The sequence below is a fragment of the Salvelinus sp. IW2-2015 genome, linkage group LG35 (genome assembly GCF_002910315.2).
Source record: "Salvelinus sp. IW2-2015 linkage group LG35, ASM291031v2, whole genome shotgun sequence".
In the NCBI taxonomy this organism is placed as follows: Eukaryota; Metazoa; Chordata; class Actinopteri; order Salmoniformes; family Salmonidae; genus Salvelinus; species Salvelinus sp. IW2-2015.
This window is the reverse complement of record NC_036874.1, coordinates 7,799,260-7,812,724: the sequence shown is the minus strand read 5'-3', so window position 1 is coordinate 7,812,724 and position 13,465 is coordinate 7,799,260. Positions and strand designations below refer to the sequence as shown.

The following is a 13,465-nucleotide window of genomic DNA, read 5'->3' as shown; positions in this document are numbered from 1 at the left end:
CCCCAGTCTCCATATCACACACTAGCATGAAACTCAACAATGGAAACAAAAGTATAAACATAAACAACAAGGTGGACTAGAAAGATCCATCCAACAGAATGCAGCTGTACTATGGTGGTGTTGGCGGTGGGCACTACACCTTTCCTTTAAAACAACTAAAAAAGCTTAGAGATTTTGCCCATGCAAATTAGAAAATCGGTTCTTGTCTTGAAAGGTATCTTATAGGTAAAGTGGAAAGGTCAGAGGTCAGTAGCGTTCCTTGGGTTCGCTGAACTTGCGTTTCTTCGGCACAGAGGCCTGGACATCCTGACTGCAGGGGAACTCGAACTGGGATATCTGTTAATCAGAGAGTGACAGACAGTTTACTAACTAATGCAAGGCTCTAAAATGAATAATGATTGCCAAACAATATTCTGTATACATCTAGATGGGATGGACTGAATGAGTCATATTGACTTGTTAAAAAACATGTAGGTCTGGGAACTTTTATCTTTAAAAGACAATTTGCACATTATTATCACTCCTTCTGTGAGTAAGACTGGGGGATGAAATCTATGATGCTCGAGGGGGCGTGTCTCCCACCATTTTGTCTTCGATGGGAGAGGGCTTCTTCTTGCTGATGCTGTGCACCTCAGTCTCAGCCTTTCTCTCCTGCACACACACAGACCAAAGACAGTAAATCACAGACTGCAGGGAAGTGCTTGTGAAGCTAGTACCATAGATACAGTTTAAGTTTACGTACATCTTAGCCAAACACATTTAAACCCAGTTTTTCACAATTCCTGACATTTAATCCTAGTAAAAATTCACTGTTTTAGGTCAGTTAGGATCACCACTTTATTTTAATAATGTGAAATGTCAGAATAATAGTAGAGAAATTATTTATTTCAGCTTTTATTTCTTTCATCACATACCCAGTGGGTCAGAAGTTTACACACACTCAATTAGTATTTGGTAGCATTGCCTTTAAATTGTTAAACTTGGGTCAAACGTTTCGGGTAGCCTTCCATAAGCTTCCCACAATAAGTTGGGTGAATTTTGGCCCATTCCTCCTGACAGACCTGGTGTAACTGAGTCAGATTTGTAGGCCTCCTTGCTCACACACGCTTTTTCAGTTCTGACCTCAAATGTTCTATAGGATTTGAGGTCAGGGCTTTGTGATGGCCACTCCAATACCTTGACTTTGTTGTCCTTAAGCCATTTTGCCACAACTTTGGAAGTTCTATTTTTGTTTCATCAGACCAAAGGACATTTCTCCAAAAAGTACGATCTTTGTCCCCATGTGCAGTTGCAAACCGTAGTCTGGCTGTTATATGGCAGTTTTGGAGCAGTGGCTTCTTCCTTGCTGAGCGGCCTTTCAGGTTATGTCGATATAGGACTCGTTTTACTGTGGATATCAATACTTTTGTACCTGTTTCGTCCAGCATCTTCACAAGGTCCTTTGCTGTTMTTCTGGGATTGATTTGCACTTTACGCACCAAAGTACGTTAATCTCTAGAAGACAGAATGCATCTCCTTCCTGAGCGGTATGACGGCTGCGTGGCACCATGGTGTTTATACTTGCGTACTATTGTTTGTACAGATGAACGTGGTACCTTCAGGCGTTTGGAAATTGCTCCCAAGGATGAACCAGACTTGTGGAGGTCAACAATTTTTTTTCTGAGGCCTTGGCTGATTTCTTTTGATTTTCCCATGATGTCAAGCAAAGAGGTACTGAGTTTGAAGGTAGGCCTTGAAATACATCCACAGGTACACCTCCAATTGACTCAAATTATGTCAATTAGCCTATCAGAAGCTTCTAAAGCCATGACATCATTTTATGGAATTTCCCAAGCTGTTTAAAGGCACAGTCAACTAAGTGTATGTAAACTTCTGACCCACTGGAATTGTAATACAGTGAATTATAAGTGAAATAATCTGTCTGTAAACAATTGTTGGAAAAATTACTTGTGTCATGCACAAAGTAGATGTCTTAACCGACTTGCCAAAACTATGGCTTGTTAACAAGAAATTTGTGGAGTGGTTGAAAAACGAGTTTTAATGACTCCAACCTAAGTGTATTTAAACTTCCGACTTCAACTGTACATCCTTCGTGGTCATTTTTACATTACGCTATACAAAAATGTCTTCCATTTAAACAGGACCAGTAGGAGTTAGATAGGGTTGTATGTTTTGGGGGGCACTGACCAGGGTGGACCTGGTGACGCGTCCGCTCCTGGTCCTCTTAATGACCACTTCCAGGTCAGATGTCCTCTTTCCCAAAGTGTCCATCTGAGACAGACAGGTCAATCAAACSACAGACCGTTACCTTCACAACTGGAGCAGCCCCTATATTACTTTATATTCCTACAGTACTATCCCACCAATGCATTTGTATTGTTCTGTATTTGCAMTTGSTTGATACAAGGCCTATCTTAGTCGTYACTATGCAGAATGRACATTTTGCTGTTATTTTACCTGAGAGTTCTCTGTGCTCTCCTCACACACCTCCATCTTCTCCTGGCAGTTCACCTGGACCTCTTTGAGCATCAAACACGATGAAAACACAATAAAACAAAACATGGATTTCAGACTGCATTTGACTTCTTAAAAGAGAAAATAGCACTACTGTTATCATGTTCAGCGAAACTTCTTTATACTAAGATTTGAGAGAGGAGGTCCTACCGGAATTGTCCAAGTAAAGGTCGTTGTCCGGATTTTCCATTACTTTTATCATGTGAGTCTAAAAGTAGAAACCCCATAAAAAATGTTATAGACTATAGATGCATCCCATGGGATAGACAGCAACGCCCCCTACTGGGTTAAAACAATAGCGCCATGCCATCGGTGCCCAGTCAAATTAGCCTAGAGGCCTCAGGTCTCACCTGCTGACTGCTGATCTTGGTCACTGTCCCTTCCTCCATCTTCAGCTCCCACTTGTCCCTCACGCAGATGGGCTGCTCGTCATCAACCTACAGAGACAAGGGGACAGCTGTTAATCAACGTGTCACCCGCTAGTCTGGTTGACATTACTGACTCTAGTTATTTCCCCCCTTTCCTTCATACCTGCTCCAGCCTTTCTCTCTCTGTGGTCACGTCCACCTTCAGGGTGTGGAAGGGAGTGACCACCTCGCCCATAGTCAGGTTGACAGGCTCCTTCTCAAACTGCATGCTATCGCTGTCCCCCTCCATGAAGCCTGGGGGCTGGTAGTCCTGGGGAGTGACTGAGATATACATGCAAACACACACACAAACTCTTTATGTGTTCTTTTGAAAACATATACTTGTTATACCCTATGAAAGATGCACTTCAATTTGACTTCCGTACTCCGTCCGGGTTTTGTAGGCTAATGGGCTTAAAATGTTTATTGTCAAATTCATAAAAACGTGGTCATTTAAGATATATATTAAAGTGTTTTTGTATATATTTATATACCATATGCCGGTTTTCAACGTATTTGACGCTCAAAAAGCACGAAGCGGAAAAGTTACAACCATTTCATTTGAACTACACATATGAACTACAAATCAAAAGGCAATAGCTGGCAACTTTCAGTGAAAAACACTCCCAGCTAATCTAATATAAAACACATCAAAAAGCCTGTAACTAACAGGTTGTTACCTTCCTGTAAGTCCTCAGCTCAAGCAGGCATGCTCCAGCATGCTAACATCGCTGCAGGAGATGTAGTTCAAATGAGACTTTTCTATCTTTCGTGATGTGTCTGTCTTACTTTTTCAGCGTCAAATATGTTGATAAAAAGCATCGGGTATGAGCAAATCAATACACAATTAAAAACTGGGTGGTTCGAGCCCTGAATGTTGATTGGCTGAAAGCCATGGTATACCATGGGTATGACAAAACATTTATATTTACTGCTCTAATTATGTTTGTAACCAGTTTATAATAGCATTAAGGTACCACGGGGGTTGTGCTAGGACACAGCCCTTAGCTGTGGTATATTGGCCATATACCACACCCCCTCGGGCCTTATTGCTTAAATATACACTCAGTATACAAAACACCTGCTCTTTCCATGACATAGACTGACCAGGTGAAAGCTATGATGCCTTACTTTTGATTTTGAAGCCTTGAGACAATTGAGACATGGATTGTGTATGTGTGCCATTCAGAGGGTGAATAGAAAATACAAAAGATTGAAGTGCCTTCGAATGGGGTATGGTAGTAGGTGCCAGGCGCACCGGTTTGTGTCAAGAACTGCAACGCTGTTTCCGTGTGTATAAAGAATGGTCCACCACCCAAAGGACATCCAGCCAACTTGACACAATTGTGGGAAGCATTGGAGTCAACTTGGGCCAGCATCCCCGTGGAATGCTTTCGACACCTTGTAGAGTCCATGCCCCGATGATTTGAGGCTGTTGAGGTCAATGGGGTGTTCCTAATGTTTGGTATACTCAGTGTAATTAAATGAATTTGATCATATAATCTTGGAGCGCATTTAAAAGACCCGGGACATTACCCCGGAAGTATGTCACTTGCGCAGCGTATTGCGTCACATCATCCCTTTTCTTTTAGTCTGCTCGACATCATTGTGTGGTCTTTACCGTCGTCGTAGTAAGAGAGTTTCATGTTGAGACAGACATTGTCTGGCAGAGGACCCAGGTTCTGCATCAGTGTGTAGAGTTTACGCACCAGGAGGATGCTGGACTTTTTTGTGTTGCTGCAAGCCATCTTTCCCAGATTCTTGCTGTTTTTGCTAAAACAAGAATAAATGTAAACATTTTTTAGACAATTAAAAGTTTCTTTCTTCAATGTTTCTCAATGAAATTCTGCCATGTTATCATTATGTTATACACATTAGGGTTGAATATTTTCCCGGTATTTTACAAATGTTCCATCCCGAGAATAAATCACTTTTGTGAAGCCGGTATTTCCTGCCGGATGTGTCATTCAAAAGCATTACAAAGCATATAAATAGACCTATGTCTGGATTTTATTAGAGCTTTGATCGAAAATTCATGCCTGATGCAACCTAAACCTGATTAAATACATTTTATGAGCCCTACATTAAAGACATTTAATGAGCCCAAGCCCAAATGATTGTACCGTTATCCAATACAGCTACTGAACATTACATAAGACAGAAAAACATAATAGCACATAGATGTAGCTAGCTATATGCTCTCTTTGGTAAATAAATGAAACAAGCTCCAGTAATCTTTTTGAGTGGGAACTGTATTACTGTACTGCATTGTTTATACTGTATTATATGGACTGGAATTAGGCACCTTGTTGAAACCATGATAAAGCAGGGAGAGAACATGCGATTCTGGTGCAGCACATGCGGTCTACAAAGTTACAAGTATAGGCTAGTGAATTTGATTTACATTTGTCATAATATTTCCCCTAATGTTTTATTTATTTCCCCTAATATTTCCCCTATTTCCCCTAGCCTACCTCCTCTTTCTCTATCTAGTGTTGCTTCATTCCTTCCTTGCTTTCAACAGTTAAATGAAATAAGTGTTGTTGTCCTTATCTTCATCATTCTAATGACATGCTTGAATAATATAGGACTAGAATGAGATGCAAAAGCCTTTCATTTCTCTTCACGAGGATTGGATGGTTATAGGTCTGCATAAATAACTGCTATAGCCTACCCCCATCGCGAGTTCCCTCTTCTTTCAAACTACACAAGAGTTCTATTAGCTGCTGTATTTAACATTCGGCAAACAAGAGCTTGTGTCCCTCTTCGAATAGTCTATTGGTATAAGAAATACAAAAAACTAAATTTCCAGTAAGCTATTCTAGTCTAGATTTTCCTGCATGGGACTCCAAGAGCTAAGGAGCATTTTTTTTTTACAGAGTCCAGCAGAGCACAGGTGCTTGCGTATTGCGCAAGAGACAGAGGATATAAGTTAGAAGCTTATTATGCATTACCCATCATTCATTACATAAATATAAGAATAATACTGCATTGGATTTATTTCCTGAAAGAGGTAGGTTAGCACATCTAGAGTGCATTCGAAAACTATTCAGACCCCTTGAGTTTAACATAATTTTTTTTTACATTACAGCCTTATTCTAAAATTGATTTTTTTTAACGTTCCTCATCAATCTACACACAATACCCCATAATGACAAAGCAAAAACAGTTTTATTGAAAATTTGGCAAATTTATTAGAAAACAAAACAGAAATACCTTATTTACATAAGTATTCAGACCCTTTGCCATGAAACTTGAAATTGAGCTCAGGTGCATCCTGTTTCCATTGATCATCCTTGAGATGTTTCTACAACTTGATTGGAGTCCACCTGTGGTAAATTCAAGTGATTGGACATGATTTGGAAATGCACACACCTGCCAATATAAGGTCCCACAGTTGATGTCAGAGCAAAAACCAAGCCATGAGGTTGAAGGAATTGTCCGTAGAGTTCCGAGACAGGATTGTGTCTGTTCCGAGACAGGATTGTAACACAGATCTGGGGAAGGGTACCAAAAAACTTCAACAGCATTAAAGGTCCCCAAGAAGACAATATCATTCTTAAATGGAAGAAGTTTGGAACCACCAAGACTCTTCCTAGAGCTGGCCGCCCGGCCAGGAAACTAACTAAGAAGGGCCTTGGTCAGGGAGGTGACCAAGAACCCGATGGTAACTCTGACAGAGCTCCAAAGTTACTCTGTGGAGATGGGAGAGCCTTCCAGAAGGACAACCATCTCTGCAGCACTCCACCTATCAGGCCTTTGTGGTAGAGTGGCCAGATGGAAGCCATTCCTCAGTAAAAGTCACATGACAGCCCGCTTGAAGTTTGCCAAAAGGCCCCTAAAGTCTCTCAGACCATGACAAACAAGATTCTCTGGTCTGATGAAACCAAGATTGAACTCTTTGGCCTGAATGCCAACCGTAACGTCTGCAGGAAACCTGGCACCATCCCTACGGTGAAGCATGGTGGTGGCAGCATCATGCTGTGGGGATGTTTTTCAGCGGCAGGGACTGGAAGACTAGTCAGGATCAAGGGAAAGATGAACGGAACAAAGTACAGAGAGATCCTTGAAGAAATCCTGCTCCAGAGTGCTCAGGACCTCAGACTGGGGCGAAAGTTCAAATCAAATCAAATCCTATTAGTCACATGTGCCGAATACAACAGGTAGACCTTACAGTGAAATGCTTACTTACGAGCCCCTAACCAACAATGCAGTTTGAAAAAGATACGGATAAGAATAAGAAATAAAAGTAACAAGTAATTAAAGAGCAGCAGTAAAATAACAATAGCGAGGCTATATACAGGGGGGTACCGGTACAGAGTCAATGTGCGGGGGCACCGGCTAGTTTTTTTCCCCCCACCCCAATTTCGTGGTGTCCAATTGGTAGTAGTTACAGTCTTGTCTCATCGCTGCAACTCCCGTACGGACTAGGGAGAGGCAAAGGTCGAGAGCCATGCGTCCTCCGAAACACAACCCAACCAAGCCGCACTGCTTCTTGACACAATGCCCATCCAACCCGGAAGCCAGCCGCACCAATGTGTCGGGAGGAAACACCGTACACCTGGCGACCGTGTCAGCGTGCACTGCGTCCGGACCACCACAGGAGTCGCTAGTGCGCGATGAGACAAGGATATCCCTGCCGGCCAAACCCTCCCCTAACCTGGACGACACTGGGACAATTGTGCGCCGCCCCATGGGTCTCCCGGTCGTGGTCGGCTGCGACAGAGCCTGGACTCGAACCTGCGATGCAGCGCCTTAGACAACTGCGCCACTCGGGAGGCCTGGGCACCGGTTAGTTGAGGTAATATGTACATGCAGGTGGAGTTATTAAAGTAACTATGGATAGATGATAACAATAGAGAGTAGCAGCGGAGTAAAAGAGGGGGAGGCAATGCAAAAAGTCTGGGTAGCCATTTGATTAGATGTTCAGGAGTCTTATGGCTTGGGGGTAGAAGCTGTTTAGAAGCCTCTTGGCGCTCCGGTACCGCTTGCTGCGCAGTAGCAGAGAGAACAGTCTATGACTAGGGTGGCTGGAGTCTTTGACAATTTTTAGGGTCTTCCTCTGACACCGCCTGGTATAGAGGTCCTGGATGGCAGGGAGCTTGGCCCCAGTGATGTACTGGGCCGTTCGCACTACCCTCTGTAGTGCCTTGCGGTTGGAGGCCGAGCAGTTGCCATACCAGGCAGTGATGCAACCAGTCAGGATGCTCTCGATGGTACAGCTGTAGAACCTTTTGAGGATCTAAGGACCCATGCCAAATCTTTTCAGTCTCCTGAGGGGGAATAGGTTTTGTCGTGCCCTCTTCATGACTATCTTGGTGTGCTTGGACCATGTTAGTTTGTTGGTGATGTGGACACAAAGGAACTTGAAGCTCTCAACCTGCTCCACGCAGCCCCGTCGTCCATAAGCACACAGCCAAGACAACGGAGGATTGGCTTCAGGACAAGTCTCTGAATGTCCTTGAGTGGCCCAGCCAAAGACTGGACTTGAACCCGATTGAACATCTCTGGAGAGACCTGAAAATAGCTGTGCAGCAACGCTCTCCATCCAACTTAACAGAACTTGACAAGATCTGCAGAGAATGGGAGAAACTCCCCAAATACAGGTGTGCCAAGCTTGTAGTGTCATACCCAAGAAGACTCGAGACTGTAATCGCAAAGTACTGAGCAAAGGGTCTGAATACTTACAGTTGAAGTCGGAGGTTTACATACAGTTAGGTTAGTCATTAAAAAACTTGTTTTTCAACCACTCCACAAATTTCTTGTTAACAAACTATAGTTTTGGCAAGTCGGATAGGACATCTACTTTGTGCATGACACAAGTAATTTTTCCAACAATTGTTTACAGACAGATTATTTCACTTATAATTCACTGTATCACAATTTCAATGGGTCAGAAGTTTACATACACTAAGTTGACTGTGCCTTTAAACAGCTTGGAAAATTCCAGAAAATGATGTCATGGCTTTAGAAGCTTCTGATAAGCTAATTGACATAATTTGAGTCAATTGGAGGTGTACCTGTGGATGTATTTCAAGGCCTACCTTCACACCCAGTGCCTCTTTGCTTGACATCATGGGAAAATCAAAAGAAATCAGCCAAGACCTCAGAAAAAAAATTGTAGACCTCAACAGGTCTGGTTCATCCTTGAGAGCAATTTCCAAACGCCTGAAGGTACCACGTTCATCTGTACAAACAATAGTATGCAAGTATAAACACCATGGGACCACGCAGCCGTCATACCGCTCAGGAAGGAGACACGTTCTGTCTCCTAGAGATGAACGTACTTTGGTGCAAATAGTGCAAATCAATCCCAGAACAACAGCAAAGGACCTTGTGAAGATGCTGGAGGAAACAGGTACAAAAGTATCGATATCCACAGTAAAAACGAGTCCTATATCGACATAACCTGAAAGGCCGCTCAGCAAGGAAGAAGCCACTGCTCCAAAACCACCATAAAAAAGCTAGACTACGGTTTGCAACTGTACATGGGGACAAAGATCATACTTTTTGGAGAAATGTCCTCTGGTCTGATGAAACAAAAATAGAACTGTTTGGCCATAATGACCATCGTTATATTTGGAGGGAAAAGGGGGAGGCTTGCAAGCCGAAGAACACCACCACCGTGAAGCACGGGGGTGGCAGCATCATGTTGTGGGGGTGCTTTACTGCAGGAGTGGAAGGTGCACTTCACAAAATAGTGAAGGCATCATGAGGCAGGAAAATTATGTGGATATATTGAAGCAACATCTCAAGACATCAGTCAGGAAGTTAAAGCTTGGTCGCAAATGGGTCTTCCAAATGGACAATGACCCCAAGCATACTTTCAAAGTTGTGGCAAAATGGCTTAAGGACAAAAAAGTCAAGGTATTGGAGTGGCCATCACAAAGCCCTGACCTCAAATCCTATAGAACATTTGTTGGCAGAACTGAAAAAGCGTGTGGGAGCAAGGAGGCCTACAAACCTGACTCAGTTACACCAGCTCTGTCAGGAGGAATGGGCCAAAATTCACCCAACTTATTGTGGGGATCTTGTGGAATGCTACCTGAGACGTTTGACCCAAATTAAACAATTTAAAGGCAGTGCTACCAAATAATAATTGAGTGTATGTAAACTTCTGACCCACTGGGAATGTGATGAAGGAAATAAAAGCTGAAATAAATCATTCTCTCTACTATTATTCTGACATTTCACATTCTTAAAATGAAGTGGTGATCCTAACTGACCTAACATGGAATTTTTACTAGGATTAAATGTCAGGACTTGTGAAAAACTGAGTTTAAATGTATTTGGCAAAGGTGTATGTAAACTTCCGACTTCAACTGTATGTAAATGTGATATTTCAGTTTTTAATTTTTTTAACATTTGCAACAAAAAAAGGTAAACCTGTTTGCTTTGTCATTATGGGGTATTGTGTGTAGATTGATGAGGGGGGAAAACGAGTCTGTAACGTAACAAAATGTGGAAAAAGTGAAGGGTTCTTGTAACACCTGCTTCCAACTCACACACGTAGATCCCCTGAATGCAGCTCACTTTCTAGCTCACACCCCATCACTGTGAGGTATTGTTTGTTTTGTGACACACTTCTATTCAGAGCTCTGTTTTTCCTGTAATTTAATAATTTTTTATTATACCTTTATTTAACTAGGCAAGTCAGTTAAGAACAAATTCTTATTTTCAATGACAGCCTAGGAACAGTGGGTTAACTGCCTTGTTCAGGAGCAGAACAACAGATTTTTACCTTGTCAGCTCGGGGTTTCGATTTTGCAACCTTTCGGTTACTAGTCCAACGCTCTAACCACTAGGCTACCTGCTGCCGTAATTTAATCCTCCCGTGTATGCTAGTTTTTTCCTGCCTCACTAACGACGCCTTTTGCCTATTCCCTGCCTGTACTTTAGCCTATCGGATTTCCTGTTATCAACCTATTGCCTGATCTCCCGGATGACGTTACTAGCCTTTTCCCTGCCAGTACAGTTGCCTTTTTTGGACCCCCTGTGTATGACCTTATGCCTGCCCCTGGACCCAGCTACCTGCCTCCTCCTGTGGGTCCTTTACAAATAAACACCTGCTGCGCACTGCGCTTGAAACCAGCTCTCTGTCTCCCGTCATGTTCATAACAGTTCTAAATACTTTCCAAATGCACTGTATATATAGGCCTATATATATCAATCTTGAACACGATTATCTATTTTGGATGCAATTTGAATGGAATTGATGGAGAGAGAAAGACAGCGAGAAAGTGATCACTCATGCACTGATTTAAAGAAACGATATAGGAGTGTTTTAAACTCTGCAATCCAAAAAATATATAATCTTTACAATAAAAAAATAAGGTGATCCCCGAAAGCCAGATGGTGATGTGCAAATTAGATGCGCATTCGGTCTTTATATTACTGTAGCGTAGGCTGTGCTGCAGCAAATGTAGGTCTACCTATCACAATAAAAAAAGTTACCAAGGGAAGGTCTACATACTGAGATGGGCTGTCGGTTCCCACCCTGAAAGTTGATGATTCATTATGCAGTGACCAGAGGCAAGGCCTTACAGAATCCAAATTTAGACATTGTATATAATTTAACAGTTCCATTTCACGTCATGCTGTTCATATAAATAATTTATTATAATTTACCGGTTTCTCAGTTATTTATCCCGGGAAAGGGGAGTGGTTTTGGGCAGTATATCTCAGTAACCGGGTTCCTGCCATTCAACCCTAATACACATTCACAAAGCTATACCTTTCAAAGTCAATTTTGGGTCCCTTTTCAGTGTATTGGACTTTGAACTGGTAGCATTCAGTAATCTTCTGCAAATTGTAAAGAAAGACCAGTGTCACAATGAGAAAAGGCTTGATTCAAGAGGTTACATATACTGTAGCGCTTGTTCTAGTCCAGAGAATCAAAGCATTACTATGATCGATACCTATGGGGTTAAAAAGTTGTCTATTACCTTTGGATTATCTGGGTCTGTGTATATCTATAGAAAGTGGAAGGAGGATACAAACTTTAGCAACTATTTAGCAACTAATTAAAATGCTTTATATGCTGAAGAAAATATTTGATGAGATATACTCACAGACATAACGACCGCCCTCAACTGTTGGAATACAAGACATTCATTATATGTAATTAATTAACATTAATAACATGTAGATAATGAATAAACAACTAAATGCTAGTATCTCACTTACGTATTTCCTCTGAAGGGCATCAAAGCATCCCTGCATCCTGGGAGGTGTATAAAATAGTCTTAATTAATCAACACTGAATAAATAATCTAACCAGGATAAAGGGAAAGGATTTGGCCACAGAGAAAACACTGTACTGGAATTTCCCACTGAGGCTTGGTGGTGTATACTAACCACTGTACAATCTGACTGGCACCAGGGCAGGTGCGCTCCTCCCTGAGGATCATAACTTTCTGCTCTGTGGCATAGAGACAAAAAAGTGTAAGTCTACTTCTTGAAGATGTTGGCTAGCTACAGTATCAACATTTAAATAACAATTGAGTACATTTAAAAAGAACATAAAATGTGTTTGACCTTCAACACATTTTCTCCCATAAGCTTTTTCTGGGAAAAGACCCCTGAGATAAGTGATGCTGGAGACTGCAATGGCCAGCAGTTTCTTCACAACAATCAAGGACTGCTGCTCTGTTGAAACTACATTTGGCAGCAACTGGGTGCCCTATAAAATATAACAAAGACAGGCGCTTACACCAAGGCCATTTGAAGATGTCTGAATAAATAGAGGCATGTAGATATCCACAGAACATGCTAACGTTATTAGAACATGCCATTTGCTAGCTATAAAACAGCAATTCAATAGGACCAAGGTCTGGCTATGGATAGCCAGAGGTTTTACCTGAGCAGCCCGCAAACGTTGTTCACATGCCATGGTAGTAATACTAGTTGATAACAAGTTGTCAAATCTACAAAATAAAGATTCATTAGAAGCCAGATAGCTAGCTATCAAGGTAAAGCTATGTTGAAATATGTAGCTAGCTAGCTAAGTACTAGTTTACACAGATAGATACAGAAATATTTTATACTAATCTGGCTAGCTACTTTAGCTAACTAGCTATCTACATTACATTTGCTAGCTAACGTAGCTAGCAGCAGTACACACAGCCACTGATGTCACTGACTTTACTCTACAACCTATTGTGATTAGTATGAAATTGCATAACTCACATAGCTAGCTATTACTACCTAGATAGAGCGCAGTCACTCAATCTGTTTTTTGGTTAAAAAAATAACAACCAAAAACAAGCTAGCTAGCTAGCCAGATCGAACTTACTAAGAAACTGTTGGACCTTGGGCCAAACTCGCGCCAGACACAGTTACCCGCCAAAAAGGACAGCTAAAGTAGCCAATCAGAGGGCAGCCTTAGATAACGTAAATTTTCTTGCCACCACAACATACATTGCGTGAATAGAGATATCAAAGGTAGTGATATGTCCTGGCGGAGGTAAACATCAGTTTTAAATGAAGGTGTTTATGTTGCGGCACTGTAGGGAATTCGCTCTGTTGTTGGTGTAGTTTGATGC

General features: G+C 41.8%; 1 protein-coding gene across 1 annotated transcript; it reads right to left on the bottom strand.

Moving 5' to 3' along the window:
* Window positions 1-13,301, bottom strand: LOC111958565 (HORMA domain-containing protein 1). The gene is made up of 16 exons (XM_023979824.2): window positions 13,216-13,301; window positions 12,781-12,847; window positions 12,459-12,603; window positions 12,279-12,342; window positions 12,108-12,144; window positions 11,993-12,013; window positions 11,867-11,893; window positions 11,656-11,723; window positions 4,543-4,694; window positions 3,046-3,203; window positions 2,865-2,951; window positions 2,665-2,722; window positions 2,458-2,519; window positions 2,188-2,271; window positions 583-651; window positions 1-336 (listed from the first exon to the last, which is right to left on the bottom strand). Exons 2-16 carry the CDS (start codon window positions 12,811-12,813, stop codon window positions 247-249), a joined length of 1,155 nt encoding a protein of 384 aa, XP_023835592.1. The 5' UTR covers window positions 12,814-12,847; window positions 13,216-13,301; the 3' UTR covers window positions 1-246.
* Between the last annotated feature and the right edge of the window lie 164 nt (window positions 13,302-13,465).

Coding starts and splice junctions, on each gene's coding strand:
- LOC111958565 (XM_023979824.2), bottom strand. CDS start 12,813: ATGGCATGTGAACAACGTTTGCGGGCTGCTCAG. Junction 4,695..11,655: donor CCCAAAATTGACTTTGAAAG/GTATAGCTTTGT, acceptor TTCTTGTTTTAG/CAAAAACAGCAAGAATCTGG. Junction 337..582: donor CTCCCATCGAAGACAAAATG/GTGGGAGACACG, acceptor TCTGATTAACAG/ATATCCCAGTTCGAGTTCCC.